Source organism: Tachypleus tridentatus, unplaced genomic scaffold, assembly GCF_004210375.1.
Source record: "Tachypleus tridentatus isolate NWPU-2018 unplaced genomic scaffold, ASM421037v1 Hic_cluster_2, whole genome shotgun sequence".
In the NCBI taxonomy this organism is placed as follows: Eukaryota; Metazoa; Arthropoda; class Merostomata; order Xiphosura; family Limulidae; genus Tachypleus; species Tachypleus tridentatus.
The window spans coordinates 45846644-45863315 of NW_027467782.1; the positions used below are offsets into that span (position 1 = coordinate 45846644).

Consider the following 16672-nt stretch of genomic DNA (forward strand, 5'->3'; position numbering starts at 1 on the left):
ATTAAAGATGTTAGGTGATTTTCAGGTGAAGACATACAGCATCAGATAAATGTTTATTTATTCTACCGACATTTCTGCCACGCCTTTTCCAGATTGTTTCATTTGTTTTAAGCGCAAATCTGCACAATGGAATATTAGAATATCTTTGCTGTACAATGGATATCGAACACTAATTTTTTTAATGTTAAAATTCTGCAAGCTTATCACTGAGCCATTGATGGCCACTGTCAGGCAAAATATTGGATGGCAGTAAATAAATAAATGGGATCAAATAAGTACATTGTAACAAGAAAAAAAGATAGAATATTGCAACATATTCGATGCACACAACACGTTTATTCAATTTTTAAACGCAATCAAACCGACCATATTGTTTCTTTAGGCACACCTTTGATAGTAATAAATAAATGATAGAAAAATTCTGAAGTAATATAATATTTTTCTGTGAGTTTAGAATAATGCATACGTAGTTACAACCAACACTAAAATTATTAATAAATGAAAAAAAATATGCAATGTTTTCGGTGTTTAAGGTCATCAGCCTATACAATAAAACATGTGATAGAATAAATTTAACAAAAAGAACTTAACTTAGAATAATGACAACAGATCAGTGACGTCATGAAGTTTTTAAGTATGGCAGCAAAGTTGAGATCAGTGTTCGAAGTTTTGTCAGTTCTGTACCGTCACAACGCTTTTGTTTACATATTTTAAGGTTTGCTTTTGTGAATTTTATTGATCTTGATTTACTCATGAAATTTGAAGATAACTTTTTATAGTTTCTCTTCTCAAGTCTATACTATTGTAAATCACGACAGTATTACTACTACTAGTATTATACTATCTTATGGTGTTACTACTTTCAGGTACTCTTGGGTACTCATATTTACTACATTTTGCAAATTAAATTTTAAAATAATGTCAAAAGTGGTGACATATAAAAAGAGTAAATTATAACATACTTAATAAGGTTTAATCTCAGGCAGCAACAGTTATATATAAATGTTTTGTACAGAAACCCGGAGAAGCCTTGTAAATTGTAGATTCATTAAATATTTGTTAGTTTAAACGTGAGGGTATTATATGTAATTGCCATTAAAATTGAAATCACACGTGAAAATTTTAAATATTGTAATGGTTCCAAGTTCTTGAAAGTACAATACTGGTAACTTAGATATAGAGAAAACGGTCGCTGGTTAAGAAAATATTTTCTCAACCCAAACGAGCCGTTTCTTGCACATATATTTCTACAAGTGGGTTTCCTCGACATCAATGATATATATGTATTTCAGATTATGTTTGTTTCACAAATTCCTTTGTATTGCATTATATAGAAACCACACTGAAAAAATAATAACAAAACACCTGTAGAAATGAAAATAGTTTTAAAGTAACATTTTATAGCAGTTATAAACCTAACACAAGAAAAATTGTAAGGAATTATATATTACTTTATAAGTTTTATGGAATAATTGTGTCTCCTGTATGTAAGTGCAGTAGTGAGGAGTTATTTTTACAAGCCCACACCAATGACTCAGCAGCAAGTAAAGATTCATAATGCTGAAAAGAAACTGGGTTTTGATACCACTGGTAGTGGTAACAATACATATATACCCATGTGTGGATTTGTGTTCATCACAAATAAATATTTGTTCCAAGGAGTTGTGAATAATGTTCTTACCCAGTAGTTATTGAATGACAGAAAATTATATGTGTAAATTTTTCTAATTGATCTCTGAGAAAGGTATTAACCCAAAGTTATTCTTTTGTGTTGTTTTAGGATCTGGTTTTATTTTTTTAGAATAATGTTTCTGTTTACTTAAAATTAGTTTGTGAAATATTTATGTGTCTAGTAATTTAAGACTTTTTTATGTTCACATACTCAGAGAAACCTATATCAGCTGTAAGATCAAGTGTAAATGGCTTTTACACTACACTGTACTTTGTGTGATTTCTGGTATGGATATTGTATGTTCATTTTGCTTGAAAACAGTGGTATAAGTGATGGGAAGTACAGGACTCTAATTGTTTTGTTTAATTTAATAGAGTAAAGACAGTGATGAGAAATTACAGGACTCTAATTGTTTTGTTTAATTTAATAGGTAAAGACAGTGATGAGAAGTTACAGGGACTCTAATTGTTTTTTGTTTAATTTAATAGGTAAAGACAGTGATGAGAAGTACAGGGCTCTAATTGTTTTGTTTAATTTAATAGGTAGAGACAGTGAGGAAGTACAGGACTCTAATTGTTTGTTTAATTTAATAGGTAAAGACAGTGATAGAAGTACAGGACTCTAATTGTTTTGTTTAATTTAATAGGTAAAGACAGTGATGAAAGTACAGGACTCTAATTGTTTTGTTTAATTTAATAGGTAAAGACAGTGATGAGAAGTACAGGGCTCTAATTGTTTTGTTTAATTTAATAGGTAAAGACAGTGATGAGAAGTACAGGACTCTAATTGTTTGTTTAATTTAATAGGTAAAGACAGTGATGAGAAGTACAGGACTCTAATTGTTTTGTTTAATTTAATAGGTAAAGACAGTGATGAAAGTACAGGACTCTAATTGTTTTGTTTTATTTAATAGGTAGAACAGTGATAGAAGTACAGGAGCTCTAATTGTTTGTTTAATTTAATAGGTAAAGACAGTGACAGGAGTAGAGGGACTCTAATTGTTTTGTTTAATTTAATAGGTAAAGACAGTGATGAGAAGTACAGGGCTCTAATTGTTTTGTTTAATTTAATAGGTAAGACTGATGAGAGGTACAGGGACTCTAATTGTTTTGTTTAATTCAATAGGTAAAGACAGTGATGAGGAGTACAGGACTCTAATTGTTTGTTTTAATTTAATAGATAAAGACAGTGATGAGAGGTACAGGACTCTAATTGTTTTTTTAATTTAATAGGTAAGAGCAGTAAGAAGTACAGGACTCTAATTGTTTTGTTTAATTTAATAGGTAAAGAGTGATGAGAAGTACAGGACTCTCTAATTGTTTTGTTTAATTCAATAGAGTAAAGACAGTGATGAAAGTACAGAACTCTAATATTTTGTGTTTAATTTAATAGGTAGAACAGTGATAGGAGAGTACAGGACTCTAGTATTTTGTTTAATTTAATAGGTAAAGACAGTGAAGTACAGGACTCTAATTGTTTTGTTTAATTTAATAGGTAAGGACAGTAAAGGTACAGGACTCTAATTGTTTTGTTTAATTTAATAGATAGAGCAGTGAGAAATTACAGGACTCTAATATTTTGTTTAATTTAATAGGTAAAGACTGATGAAATTACAGGACTCTAATTGTTTTGTTTAATTTAATAGGTAAAAGACAGTGATGGGAGGTACAGGACTCTAATTGTTTTGTTTAATTTAATAGGTAAAGACAGTGATGAGAGAAGTACAGGACTCTAATTGTTTTGTTTAATTTAATAGGTAAAGACAGTGATAAGAGGTACAGAGCTCTAGTGTTTTGTTTAATTTAATAGATAAAGACAGTGATGAGTACAGGACTCTAAATTGTTTTATTTAATTTAATAGGTAGAACAGTGATGAGAAGTACAGGACTCTAATTGTTTTGTTTAATTTAATAGGTAAAGACAGTGATGAAAGTACAGGACTCTAATTGTTTTGTTTAATTTAATAGGTAAAGACCATGAGAAGAGTACAGGACTCTAATTGTTTTGTTTAATTCAATAGGTAAAAGACAGTGATGAGAAAGTACAGGACTCTAATTGTTTTGTTTAATTTAATAGGTAAGAGACAGTGATGGGAGGTACAGGACTCTAATTTGTTTCATTTAATTTAGGTAGTGGCAGTGAAGAGAGGTACAGGACTCTAATTGTTTTGTTTAATTTAATAGGTAAAGACAGTGATGGGAAGTACAGGACTCTAATTGTTTTGTTTAATTTAATAGATAAAGAACAGTGATGAGAAGTACAGGACTCCTAATTGTTTTGTTTAATTTAATAGGTAAAGACAGTGATGAGGAAGTACAGGACTCTAATTGTTTTGTTTAATTTAATAGGTAAAGACAGTGATAGGAAGTACAGGACTCTAATTGTTTTGTTTAATTTAATAGATAAAGACAGTGATGAGAAGTACAGGACTCTAATTGTTTTGTTTAATTTAATAGGTAAAGAACAGTGATGAGGCACAGAGCTCTAATTGTTTTTTGTTTAATTTAATAGATAAGGACAGTGATGAGAGGTACAGGACTCTAATTGTTTTGTTTAATTTAATAGGTAAAGACAGTGATGAGAAGTACAGGACTCTAATTGTTTTGTTTTAATTTAATAGGTAAAGACAGTGATGAGAAGTACAGGACTCTAATTGTTTTGTTTAATTTAATAGGTAAAGACAGTGATGAGAAGTACAGGACTCTAATTGTTTTGTTTAATTTAATAGGTAAAACAGCGATGAAAGTACAGGACTCTAATTGTTTGTTTAATTTAATAGGTAATTGACAAATTTGGGGACTCCAATTGTTTTGTTTAATTTAATAGGTAAAAAGTGAAGACAGTGATTTAATAGGTAAGTATTACAGGACTCTAATTGTTTTGTTTAATTTAATAGGTAAAGACAGTGATGAGAAGTACAGGACTCTAATTGTTTTGTTTAATTTAATAGGTAAAGACAGTGATGAGAAGTACAGGACTCTAATTGTTTTGTTTAATTTAATAGGTAAAGAGACAGTGATGAGAAAGTACAGGACTCTAATTGTTTTGTTTAATTTAGAGGTAAAGACAGTGATGAGAAGTACAGGACTCTAATTGTTTTGTTTAATTTAATAGGTAAAAAGTGAAGACAGTGATTTAATAGGTAAGTATTACAGGACTCTAATTGTTTTGTTTAATTTAATAGGTAAAGACAGTGATGAGAAGTACAGGACTCTAATTGTTTTGTTTAATTTAATAGGTAAAGACAGTGATGAAGTACAGGACTCTAATTGTTTTGTTTAATTTAATAGGTAAAGACAGTGATGAGAAGTACAGGAGCCCCTAATTGTTTTGTTTAATTTAATAGGTAAAAGACAGTGATGAGAAAGCACAGGACTCTAAATTGTTTGTTTTAATTTAATTTAAAGATGAAGTACAGGACTCTAATTGTTTTGTTTTAATTTAATAGGTAAAGACAGTGATGAGAAGTACAGAGACTCTAATTGTTTTGTTTAATTTAATAGGTAAAGACAGTGATGGGAAGTACAGGACTCTAATTGTTTTGTTTAATTTAATAGGTAAAGACAGTGATGAGAAGAACAGGGCTCTAATTGTTTTGTTTAATTTAATAGGTAAAGACAGTGATAGGAAGTACAGGACTCTAATTATTTTGTTTAATTTAATAGGTAAGAGACAGTGATGAGAAGTACAGGACTCTAATTGTTTTGTTTAATTTAATAGGTAAAGACAGTGATGGGAAGTACAGGAGCTCTAATTGTTTTGTTTAATTTAATAGGTAAAGACAGTGATGAGAAAGTACAGGACTCTAATTGTTTTGTTTAATTTAATAGGTAAAGACAGTGAAGAGAGTACAGGACTCTAATTGTTTGTTTTTTAATTTAATAGGTAAAGACAGTGATGGGAAGTACAGGACTCTAATTGTTTTGTTTAATTTAATAGGTAAAGACAGTGATGGGAAGTACAGGACTCTAATTGTTTTTTTTGTTTAATTTAATAGGTAAAGACAGTGATGAGAAGTACAGGACTCTAATTGTTTTGTTTAATTTAATAGGTAAAGACAGACAGATGAGAAGTACAGGACTCTAATTGTTTTGTTTAATTTAATAGGTAAAGATGATGAGAAGTACAGGACTCTAATTGTTTTGTTTAATTTAATAGGTAAAGACAGTATGAAAGTACAGGACTCTAATTGTTTTTTTTAATAATTAATAGGTAAGACAGTGATGATAGAAGTACAGGACTCTAATTGTTTTGTTTAATTTAATAGGTAAGACAGTGATAAGTACAGGACTCTAATTGTTTTGTTTAATTTAATAGGTAAAGACAGGACTCTAGTTGTTTTGTTTAATTTAATAGATAAAGACAGTGATGAGGTACAGGACTCTAATTGTTTTGTTTAATTTAATAGGTAAAGACAGTGATGAGAAGTACAGGACTCTAATTGTTTTGTTTAATTTAATAGGTAAAGACAGTGATGAGAAGTACAGGACTCTAATTGTTTTGTTTAATTTAATAGGTTAATAATTTAATAGGTAAAGACAGTGATGAGAAGTACAGGACTCTAATTGTTTTGTTTAATTTAATAGGTAAAAAAGACAGTGATAGAGAAGTACAGGACTCTAATTGTTTTGTTTGTTTAATAGGTAAAGACAGTGATGGAAGTACAGGGCTCTAATTGTTTTGTTTAATAATAGGTAGACAGTGATGAGAAGTACAGGACTCTAATTGTTTTGTTTAATTTAATAGGTAAAGACAGTGATGAGAAGTACAGGACTCTAATTGTTTTGTTTAATTTAATAGGTAAAGACAGTGATGAGAAGTACAGGACTCTAATTGTTTTGTTTAATTTAATAGGTAAAGACAGTGATGAGAAGTACAGGACTCTAATTGTTTTGTTTAATTTAATAGGTAAAGACAGTGATGAGAAGTACAGGACTCTAATTGTTTTGTTTAATTTAATAGGTAAAGACAGTGATGAAGAGGAAGTACAGGACTCTAATTGTTTTGTTTAATTTAATAGGTAAAGACAGTGATGAGAAGTACAGGACTCTAATTGTTTTGTTTAATTTAATAGGTAAAGACAGTGATGAGAAGTACAGGACTCTAATTGTTTTGTTTAATTTAATAGGTAAAGACAGTGATGAGAAAGTACAGGACTCTAATTGTTTTGTTTAATTTAATAGGTAAAGACAGTGATGAGAAGTACAGGACTCTAATTGTTTTGTTTAATTTAATAGGTAAAGACAGTGATGAGAAGTACAGGACTCTAATTGTTTTGTTTAATTTAATAGGTAAAGACAGTGATGAGAAGTACAGGACTCTAATTGTTTTGTTTAATTTAATAGGTAAAGACAGTGCTGAGAAGTACAGGACTCTAATTGTTTTGTTTAATTTAATAGGTAAAAGACAGTGATGAGAAGTACAGGACTCTAATTGTTTTGTTTAATTTAATAGGTAAAGACAGTGATGAGAAGTACAGGACTCTAATTGTTTTGTTTAATTTAATAGGTAAAGACAGTGATGGAAAGTACAGGACTCTAATTGTTTTGTTTAATTTAATAGGTAAAGACAGTGATGGAAGTACAGGACTCTAATTGTTTTGTTTAATTTAATAGGTAAAGACAGTGATGAGAAGTACAGGACTCTAATTGTTTTGTTTAATTTAATAGGTAAAAAGACAGTGATGAGAAGTACAGGACTCTAATTGTTTTGTTTAATTCTAATAGATAAAGAAAGTGGATGAGAAGTACAGGACCCTAATTGTTTTGTTTAATTTAATAGGTAAAAGACAGTGATGAGAAGTACAGGACTCTAACTGTTTTGTTTAATTTGTTAAAAAAGACAGTGATGAGAAGTACAGGACTTAATTGTTTTGTTTAATTTAATAGGTAAAGACAGTGATGAGAAGTACAAGACTCTAATTGTCTTGTTTAATTTAATAGGTAAAGACAGTGATGAGAAGTACAGGACTCTAATTGTCTTGTTTAATTTAATAGGTAAAGACAGTGATGAGAAGTACAGGACTCTAATTGTTTTGTTTAATTTAATAGGTAAAGACAGTGATGAGAAGTACAGGACTCTAATTGTTTTGTTTAATTTAATAGATAAAGACAGTGATGAGAAGCACAGGACCCCTAATTGTTTTGTTTAATTTAATAGGTAAAGACAGTGATGAGAAGAAGCAGGACTCTAATTGTTTTGTTTAATTTAATAGGTAAAGACAGTGATGAGAAGTAGAGGACTCTAATTGTTTTGTTTAATTTAATAGGTAAAGACAGTGATGAGAAGTACAGGACTCTAATTGTTTTGTTTAATTTAATAGGTACAGTGAGTGATTAGAAGTACAGAGACCCTAATTGTTTTGTTTAATTTAATAGGTAAAGACAGTGATGAGAAGTACAGGACTCTAATTGTTTTGTTTAATTTAATAGGTGAGCTTTGATGGAAGTACAGGACTCTAATTGTTTTGTTTAATTCAATAGGTAAAAGACAGTGATGAGAAGTACAGGGCTCTAATTGTTTTGTTTAATTTAATAGGTAAAGACAGTGATGGGAAGTACAGGACTCCAATTTTTTTGTTTAATTTAATAGGTAAAGACAGTGATGAGAAGTACAGGACTCTAATTGTTTTGTTTAATTTAATAGGTAAAGAGATGAGAGAAGTACAGGACTCTAATTGTTTGTGTTTAATTTAATAGGTAAAGACAGTGATGGGAAGTACAGGACTCTAATTGTTTTGTTTAATTTAATAGGTAAAGACAGTGATGAGAAGTACAGGACTCTAATTGTTTTGTTTAATTTAATAGGTAAAGACAGTGATGAGAAGTACAGGACTCTAATTGTTTTGTTTAATTACCAGGTAAAAATTGGAAAGATGGGAAAGTACAGGACTCTAATTGTTTTGTTTAATTTAATAGGTAAAGACAGTGACAGGACTCTAATTGTTTTGTTTAATTTAATAGGTAAAGACAGTGATGAGAAGTACAGGACTCTAATTGTTTTGTTTAATTTAATAGGTAAAGACAGTGATGAGAAGTACAGGACTCTAATTGTTTTGGTAAAGACAGCATAGCACAGGACCCCAATTGTTTTGTTTAATTTAATAGGTAAAGACAGTGATGAGAAGTACAGGACTCTAATTGTTTTGTTTAATTTAATAGGTAAAGACAGTGATGAGAAGTACAGGACCAGTCTAATTGTTTTGTTTAATTTAATAGGTAAAGACAGTGATGAGAAGTACAGGACTCTAATTGTTTTGTTTAATTTAATAGGTAAAAGACAGTGATGAGAAGTACAGGACTCTAATTGTTTTGTTTAATTTAATAGGTAAAGACAGTGATGAGAAGTACAGGACTCTAATTGTTTTGTTTAATTTAATAGGTAAAGACAGTGATGAGAAGTACAGGACTCTAATTGTTTTGTTTAATTTAATAGGTAAAGACAGTGATGAGAAGTACAGGACTCTAATTGTTTTGTTTAATTTAATAGGTAAAGACAGTGATGAAGCAAGTACAGGACTCTAATTGTTTTGTTTAATTTAATAGGTAAAGACAGTGATGAAAGTACAGGACTCTAATTGTTTTGTTTAATTTAATAGGTAAAGACAGTGATGAGAAGTACAGGACTCTAATTGTTTTGTTTAATTTAATAGGTAAAGACAGTGATGAGAAGTACAGGACTCTAATTGTTTTGTTTAATTTAATAGGTAAAGACAGTGATGAGAAGTACAGGACTCTAATTGTTTTGTTTAATTTAATAGGTAAAGACAGTGATGAGAAGTACAGGGCTCTACTCTGTTTTGTTTAATTTAATAGGTAAAGACAGTGATGGGAAGTACAGGACTCTAATTGTTTTGTTTAATTTAATAGGTAAAGACAGTGATGAGAAGTACAGGACTGATGAGAAGTACAGGACTCTAATTGTTTTGTTTAATTTAATAGGTAAAGACAGTGATGAGAAGTACAGGACTCTAATTGTTTTGTTTAATTTAATAGGTAAAGACAGTGATGAGAAGGACTCTACAGTGATGGACTCTAATTGTTTTGTTTAATTTAATAGGTAAAGACAGTGATGAGAAGTACAGGACTCTAATTGTTTTGTTTTAATTCTAATTGTTTTGTTTAATTTAATAGGTAAAGACAGTGATGAGAAGTACAGGACTCTAATTGTTTTGTTTAATTTAATAGGTAAAGACAGTGATGAGAAGAGCACAGGACTCTAATTGTTTTGTTTAATTTAATAGGTAAAGACAGTGATGAGAAGTACAGGACTCTAATTGTTTTGTTTAATTTAATAGGTAAAGACAGTGATGAGAAGTACAGGACTCTAATTGTTTTGTTTAATTTAATAGGTAAAGACAGTGATGGAAGAAGTACAGGACTCTAATTGTTTTGTTTAATTTAATAGGTAAAGACAGTGATGAGAAGTACAGGACTCTAATTGTTTTGTTTAATTTAATAGGTAAAGACAGTGATGAGAAGTACAGGACTCTAATTGTTTTGTTTAATTTAATAGGTAAAAGACAGTGATGAGAAGTACAGGGACTCTAATTGTTTTGTTTAATTTAATAGGTAAAGACAGTGATGAGAAGTACAGGACTCTAATTGTTTTGTTTAATTTAATAGGTAAAGACAGTGAGAGAAGTACAGGACTCTAATTGTTTTGTTTAATTTAATAGGTAAAGACAGTGATGAGAAGTACAGGACCCTAATTGTTTTGTTTAATTTAATAGGTAAAGACAGTGATGAGAAGTACAGGACCCCAATTGTTTTGTTTAATTTAATAGGTAAAGACAGTGATGAGAAGTACAGGACTCTAATTGTTTTGTTTAATTTAATAGGTAAAGACAGTGATGAGAAGTACAGGACCCTAATTGTTTTGTTTAATTTAATAGGTAAAGACAGTGATGAGAAGTACAGGACCTCTAATTGTTTTGTTTAATTTAATAGGTAAAGACAGTGATGAGAAGTACAGGACCCAATTGTTTTGTTTAATTTAAGGTAAAGACAGTAAAGAAACAGTTTTGAATTTAATAGGTAAAGAAGCAGGATGAGAAGTACAGGACTCTAATTGTTTTGTTTAATTTAATAGGTAAAGACAGTGATGAGAAGTACAGGACTCTAATTGTTTTGTTTAATTTAATAGGTAAAGACAGTGATGAGAAGTACAGGACTCTAATTGTTTTGTTTAATTTAATAGGTAAAGACAGTGATGAGAAGTACAGGACCCTAATTGTTTTGTTTTAATTTAATAGGTAAAGACAGTGATGAGAAGTACAGGACCTAATTGTTTTGTTTAATTTAATAGGTAAAGACAGTGATGAGAAGCACAGGACTCTAATTGTTTTGTTTAATTTAATAGGTAAAGACAGTGATGAGAAGTACAGGACTCTAATTGTTTTGTTTAATTTAATAGGTAAAGACAGTGATGAGAAGTACAGGACTCTAATTGTTTTGTTTAATTTAATAGGTAAAGACAGTGATGAGAAGTACAGGACTCTAATTGTTTTGTTTAATTTAATAGGTAAAGACAGTGATGAGAAGTACAGGACTCTCAATTGTTTTGTTTAATTTAATAGGTAAAGACAGTGATGAGAAGTACAGGACTCTAATTGTTTTGTTTAATTTAATAGGTAAAGACAGTGATGAGAAGTACAGGACTCTAATTGTTTTGTTTTTAATTTAATAGGTAAAGCACAGGACTGACAGTGAAGTGAAGTACAGGTCTAATTGTCTTTGTTTAATTTAATAGGTAAAGACAGTGATGAAGTACAGGACCTAATTGTTTTGTTTAATTTAATAGGTAAAGACAGTAATGAGAAGCACAGGGTCTAATTGTTTTGTTTAATTTAATAGGTAAAGACAGTGATGAGAAGTACAGGACTCTAATTGTTTTGTTTAATTTAATAGGTAAAGACAGTGATGAGAAGTACAGGACTCTAATTGTTTTGTTTAATTTAATAGGTAAAGACAGTGATGAGAAGTACAGGACTCTAATTGTTTTGTTTAATTTAATAGGTAAAGACAGTGATGAGAAGTACTAGGACTCTAATTGTTTTGTTTAATTTAATAGGTAAAGACAGTGATGAGAAGTACAGGACTCTAATTGTTTTGTTTAATTTAATAGGTAAAGACAGTGATGAGAAGTACAGGACTCTAATTGTTTTGTTTAATTTAATAGGTAAAGACAGTGATGAGAAGTACAGGACTCTAATTGTTTTGTTTAATTTAATAGGTAAAGACAGTGATGAGAAGTACAGGACTCTAATTGTTTTGTTTAATTTAATAGGTAAAGACAGTGATGAGAAGTACAGGACTCTAATTGTTTTGTTTAATTTAATAGGTAAAGACAGTGATGAGAAGTACAGGACTCTAATTGTTTTGTTTAATTTAATAGGTAAAGACAGTGATGAGAAGTACAGGACCCTAATTGTTTTGTTTAATTTAATAGGTAAAGACAGTGATGAGAAGTACAGGACTCTAATTGTTTTGTTTAATTTAATAGGTAAAGACAGTGATGAGAAGTACAGGACTCTAATTGTTTTGTTTAATTTAATAGGTAAAAACAAAGACAGTGATGAGAAGCACAGGACTCCTAATTGTTTTGTTTAATTTAATAGGTAAAGACAGTGATGAGAAGTACAGGACTCTAATTGTTTTGTTTAATTTAATAGGTAAAGACAGTGATGAGAAGTACAGGACCTCTAATTGTTTTGTTTAATTTAATAGGTAAAGACAGTGATGAGAAGTACAGGACTCTAATTGTTTTGTTTAATTTAATAGGTAAAGACAGTGATGAGAAGTACAGGACTCTAATTGTTTTGTTTAATTTAATAGGTAAAGACAGTGATGAGAAGTACAGGACTCTAATTGTTTTGTTTAATTTAATAGGTAAAAAGACAGATGATGAGAAGTACAGGACTCTAATTGTTTTGTTTAATTTAATAGGTAAAGACAGTGATGAGAAGTACAGGACTCTAATTGTTTTGTTTAATTTAATAGGTAAAGACAGTGATGGAGAAGTACAGGACTCTAATTGTTTTGTTTAATTTAATAGGTAAAAAAAGACAGTGATGAGAAGTACAGGACTCTAATTGTTTTGTTTAATTTAATAGGTAAAGACAGTGATGAGAAGTACAGGACTCTAATTGTTTTGTTTAATTTAATAGGTAAAGACAGTGATGAGAAGTACAGGACTCCTAATTGTTTTGTTTAATTTAATAGGTAAAGACAGTGATGAGAAGTACAGGACTCTAATTGTTTTGTAAAGACAGTGATGAGAAGTACAGGACTCTAATTGTTTTGTTTAATTTAATAGGTAAAGACAGTGATGAGAAGTACAGGACTCTAATTGTTTTGTTTAATTTAATAGGTAAAGACAGTGATGAGAAGTACAGGACTCTAATTGTTTTGTTTAATTTAATAGGTAAAGACAGTGATGAGAAGTACAGGACTCTAATTGTTTTGTTTAATTTAATAGGTAAAGACAGTGATGAGAAGTACAGGACTCTAATTGTTTTGTTTAATTTAATAGGTAAAGACAGTGATGAGAAGTACAGGACTCTAATTGTTTTGTTTAATTTAATAGGTAAAAGACAGTGATGAGAAGTACAGGGCTCTAATTGTTTTGTTTAATTTAATAGGTAAAGACAGTAAATTGTTTTGTTTAATTTAATAGGTAAAGATTTAGTGAGACAGAAGTACTCTAATTGTTTTGTTTAATTTAATAGGTAAAGACAGTGATGAGAAGTACAGGACTCTAATTGTTTTGTTTAATTTAATAGGTAAAGATGTGATGAGAAGTACAGGACCTAATTGTTTTGTTTAATTTAATAGGTAAAGACAGTGATGAGAAGTACAGGGACTCTAATTGTTTTGTTTAATTTAATAGGTAAAGACAGTGATGAGAAGTACAGGACTCTAATTGTTTTGTTTAATTTAATAGGTAAAGACAGTGATGAGAAGTACAGGACTCTAATTGTTTTGTTTAATTTAATAGGTAAACAGTGATGAAGTACAGGACTGATTTAATAGAAAGACAGTGATGAGAAGTACAGGACTCTAATTGTTTTGTTTAATTTAATAGGTAAAGACAGTGATGAGAAGTACAGGACTCTAATTGTTTTGTTTAATTTAATAGGTAAAGACAGTGATGAGAAGTACAGGACTCTAATTGTTTTGTTTAATTTAATAGGTAAAGACAGTGATGAGAAGTACAGGACTCTAATTGTTTTGTTTAATTTAATAGGTAAAGACAGTGATGAGAAGTACAGGACTCTAATTGTTTTGTTTAATTTAATAGGTAAAGACAGTGATGAGAAGTACAGGACTCTAATTGTTTTGTTTAATTTAATAGGTAAAGACAGTGATGAGAAGTACAGGACTCTAATTGTTTTGTTTAATTTAATAGGTAAAGACAGTGATGAGAAGTACAGGACTCTAATTGTTTTGTTTAATTTAATAGGTAAAGACAGTGATGAGAAGTACAGGACTCTAATTGTTTTGTTTAATTTAATAGGTAAAGACAGTGATGAGAAGCACAGGACCCTAATTGTTTTGTTTAATTTAATAGGTAAAGACAGTGAATTGTTTTGTTTAATTTAATAGGTAAAGACAGTGATGAGAAGTACAGGACCTAATTGTTTTGTTTAATTTAATAGGTAAAGACAGTGATGAAAGTACAGGACTCCTAATTGTTTTGTTTAATTTAATAGGTAAAGACAGTGATGAGAAGTACAGGACCCTAATTGTTTTGTTTAATTTAATAGGTAAAGACAGTGATGAGAAGTACAGGACTCTAATTGTTTTGTTTAATTTAATAGGTAAAGACAGTGATGAGAAGTACAGGACTCTAATTGTTTTGTTTAATTTAATAGGTAAAGACAGTGATGAGAAGTACAGGACTCTAATTGTTTTGTTTAATTTAATAGGTAAAGACAGTGATGAGAAGTACAGGACTCTAATTGTTTTGTTTAATTTAATAGGTAAAGACAGTGATGAGAAGTACAGGACCCTAATTGTTTTGTTTAATTTAATAGGTAAAGACAGTGATGAGAAGTACAGGACTCTAATTGTTTTGGTAAAGACAGTGATTACAGGAATTTAATTGTTTTGTTTAATTTAATAGGTAAAGACAGTGATGAGAAGTACAGGACTCTAATTGTTTTGTTTAATTTAATAGGTAAAGACAGTGATGAGAAGTACAGTGACTCTAATTGTTTTGTTTAATTTAATAGGTAAAGACAGTGATGAGAAGCACAGGACTCTAATTGTTTTGTTTAATTTAATAGGTAAAGACAGTGATGAGAAGTACAGGGCCCTAATTGTTTTGTTTAATTTAATAGGTAAAGACAGTGATGAGAAGCACAGGACTCCTAATTGTTTTGTTTAATTTAATAGGTAAAGACAGTGATGAGAAGTACAGGACTCTAATTGTTTTGTTTAATTTAATAGGTAAAGACAGTGATGAGAAGTACAGGACTCTAATTGTTTTGTTTAATTTAATAGGTAAAGACAGTGATGAGAAGTACAGGACTCTAATTGTTTTGTTTAATTTAATAGGTAAAGACAGTGATGAGAAGCACAGGACTCTAATTGTTTTGTTTAATTTAATAGGTAAAGACAGTGATGAGAAGTACAGGACTCTAATTGTTTTGTTTAATTTAATAGGTAAAGACAGTGATGAGAAGCACAGGGCTCTAATTGTTTTGTTTAATTTAATAGGTAAAGACAGTGATGAGAAGTACAGGACTCTAATTGTTTTGTTTAATTTAATAGGTAAAGACAGTGATGAAAGTACAGGACTCTAATTGTTTTGTTTAATTTAATAGGTAAAGACAGTGATGAGAAGTACAGGACTCTAATTGTTTTGTTTAATTTAATAGGTAAAGACAGTGATGAGAAGTACAGGACTCCTAATTGTTTTGTTTAATTTAATAGGTAAAAGACAGTGATGAGAAGTACAGGACTCTAATTGTTTTGTTTAATTTAATAGGTAAAGACAGTGATGAGAAGTACAGGACTCTAATTGTTTTGTTTAATTTAATAGGTAAAGACAGTGATGAGAAGTACAGGACTCTAATTGTTTTGTTTAATTTAATAGGTAAAGACAGTGATGAGGGCTCCTAATTGTTTTGTTTTAATTTAATAGGTAAAGACAGTGATGAGAAGTACAGGGCTCTAATTGTTTTGTTTAATTTAATAGGTAAAAGATTAGTGATGAGAAGTACAGGACTCTAATTGTTTTGTTTAATTTAATAGGTAAAGACAGTGATGGGAAGTACAGGACTCTAATTGTTTTGTTTAATTTAATAGGTAAAGACAGTGATGAGAAGTACAGGACCCTAATTGTTTTGTTTAATTTAATAGGTAAAGACAGTGATGAGAAGTACAGGGCTCTAAATTGTTTTGTTTAATTTAATAGGTAAAAGACAGTGATGAGAAGTACAGGACTCTAATTGTTTTGTTTAATTTAATAGTAATGAAAGACAGTGATGAAGTGAAGAAGCAACAGGCCTAATTGTTTTGTTTTAATCTCTAATAGGTAAAGACAGTGATGAGAAGTACAGGACCCTAATTGTTTTGTTTAATTTAATAGGTAAAAGACAAAGTGGGATGTTTTGTTTTGTTTAATTTAATAGGTAAAGACAGTGATGAGAAGTACAATTGTTTTGTTTAATTTAATATGTAAAAGACAGTGATGAGAAGTACAGGACTCTAATTGTTTTGTTTAATTTAATAGGTAAAGACAGTGATGAGAAGTACAGGACCTAATTGTTTTGTTTAATTTAATAGGTAAAGACAGTGATGAGAAGTACAGGACCCTAATTGTTTTGTTTAATTTAATAGGTAAAGACAGTGATGAGAAGTACAGGACTCTAATTGTTTTGTTTAATTTAATAGGTAAAAGACAGTGATGAGAAGTACAGGACTCTAATTGTTTTGTTTAATTTAATAGGTAAAGACAGTGATGAGAAGTACAGGACTCTAATTGTTTTGTTTA

At 29.9% G+C, this 16672-nt stretch overlaps 1 protein-coding gene across 1 annotated transcript in view; it reads left to right on the forward strand.

The window, feature by feature from the left end:
- Positions 1 to 16672, forward strand: part of LOC143242296 (signal peptide peptidase-like 2B) — a 28140-nt gene that overhangs the window by 1231 nt on the left and 10237 nt on the right. Inside the window, exon 2 of the mRNA XM_076485658.1 lies at positions 659 to 715. Coding sequence (XP_076341773.1) covers positions 659 to 715 — 57 coding nt within the window. The remainder of the gene's footprint in view (positions 1 to 658; positions 716 to 16672) is intronic.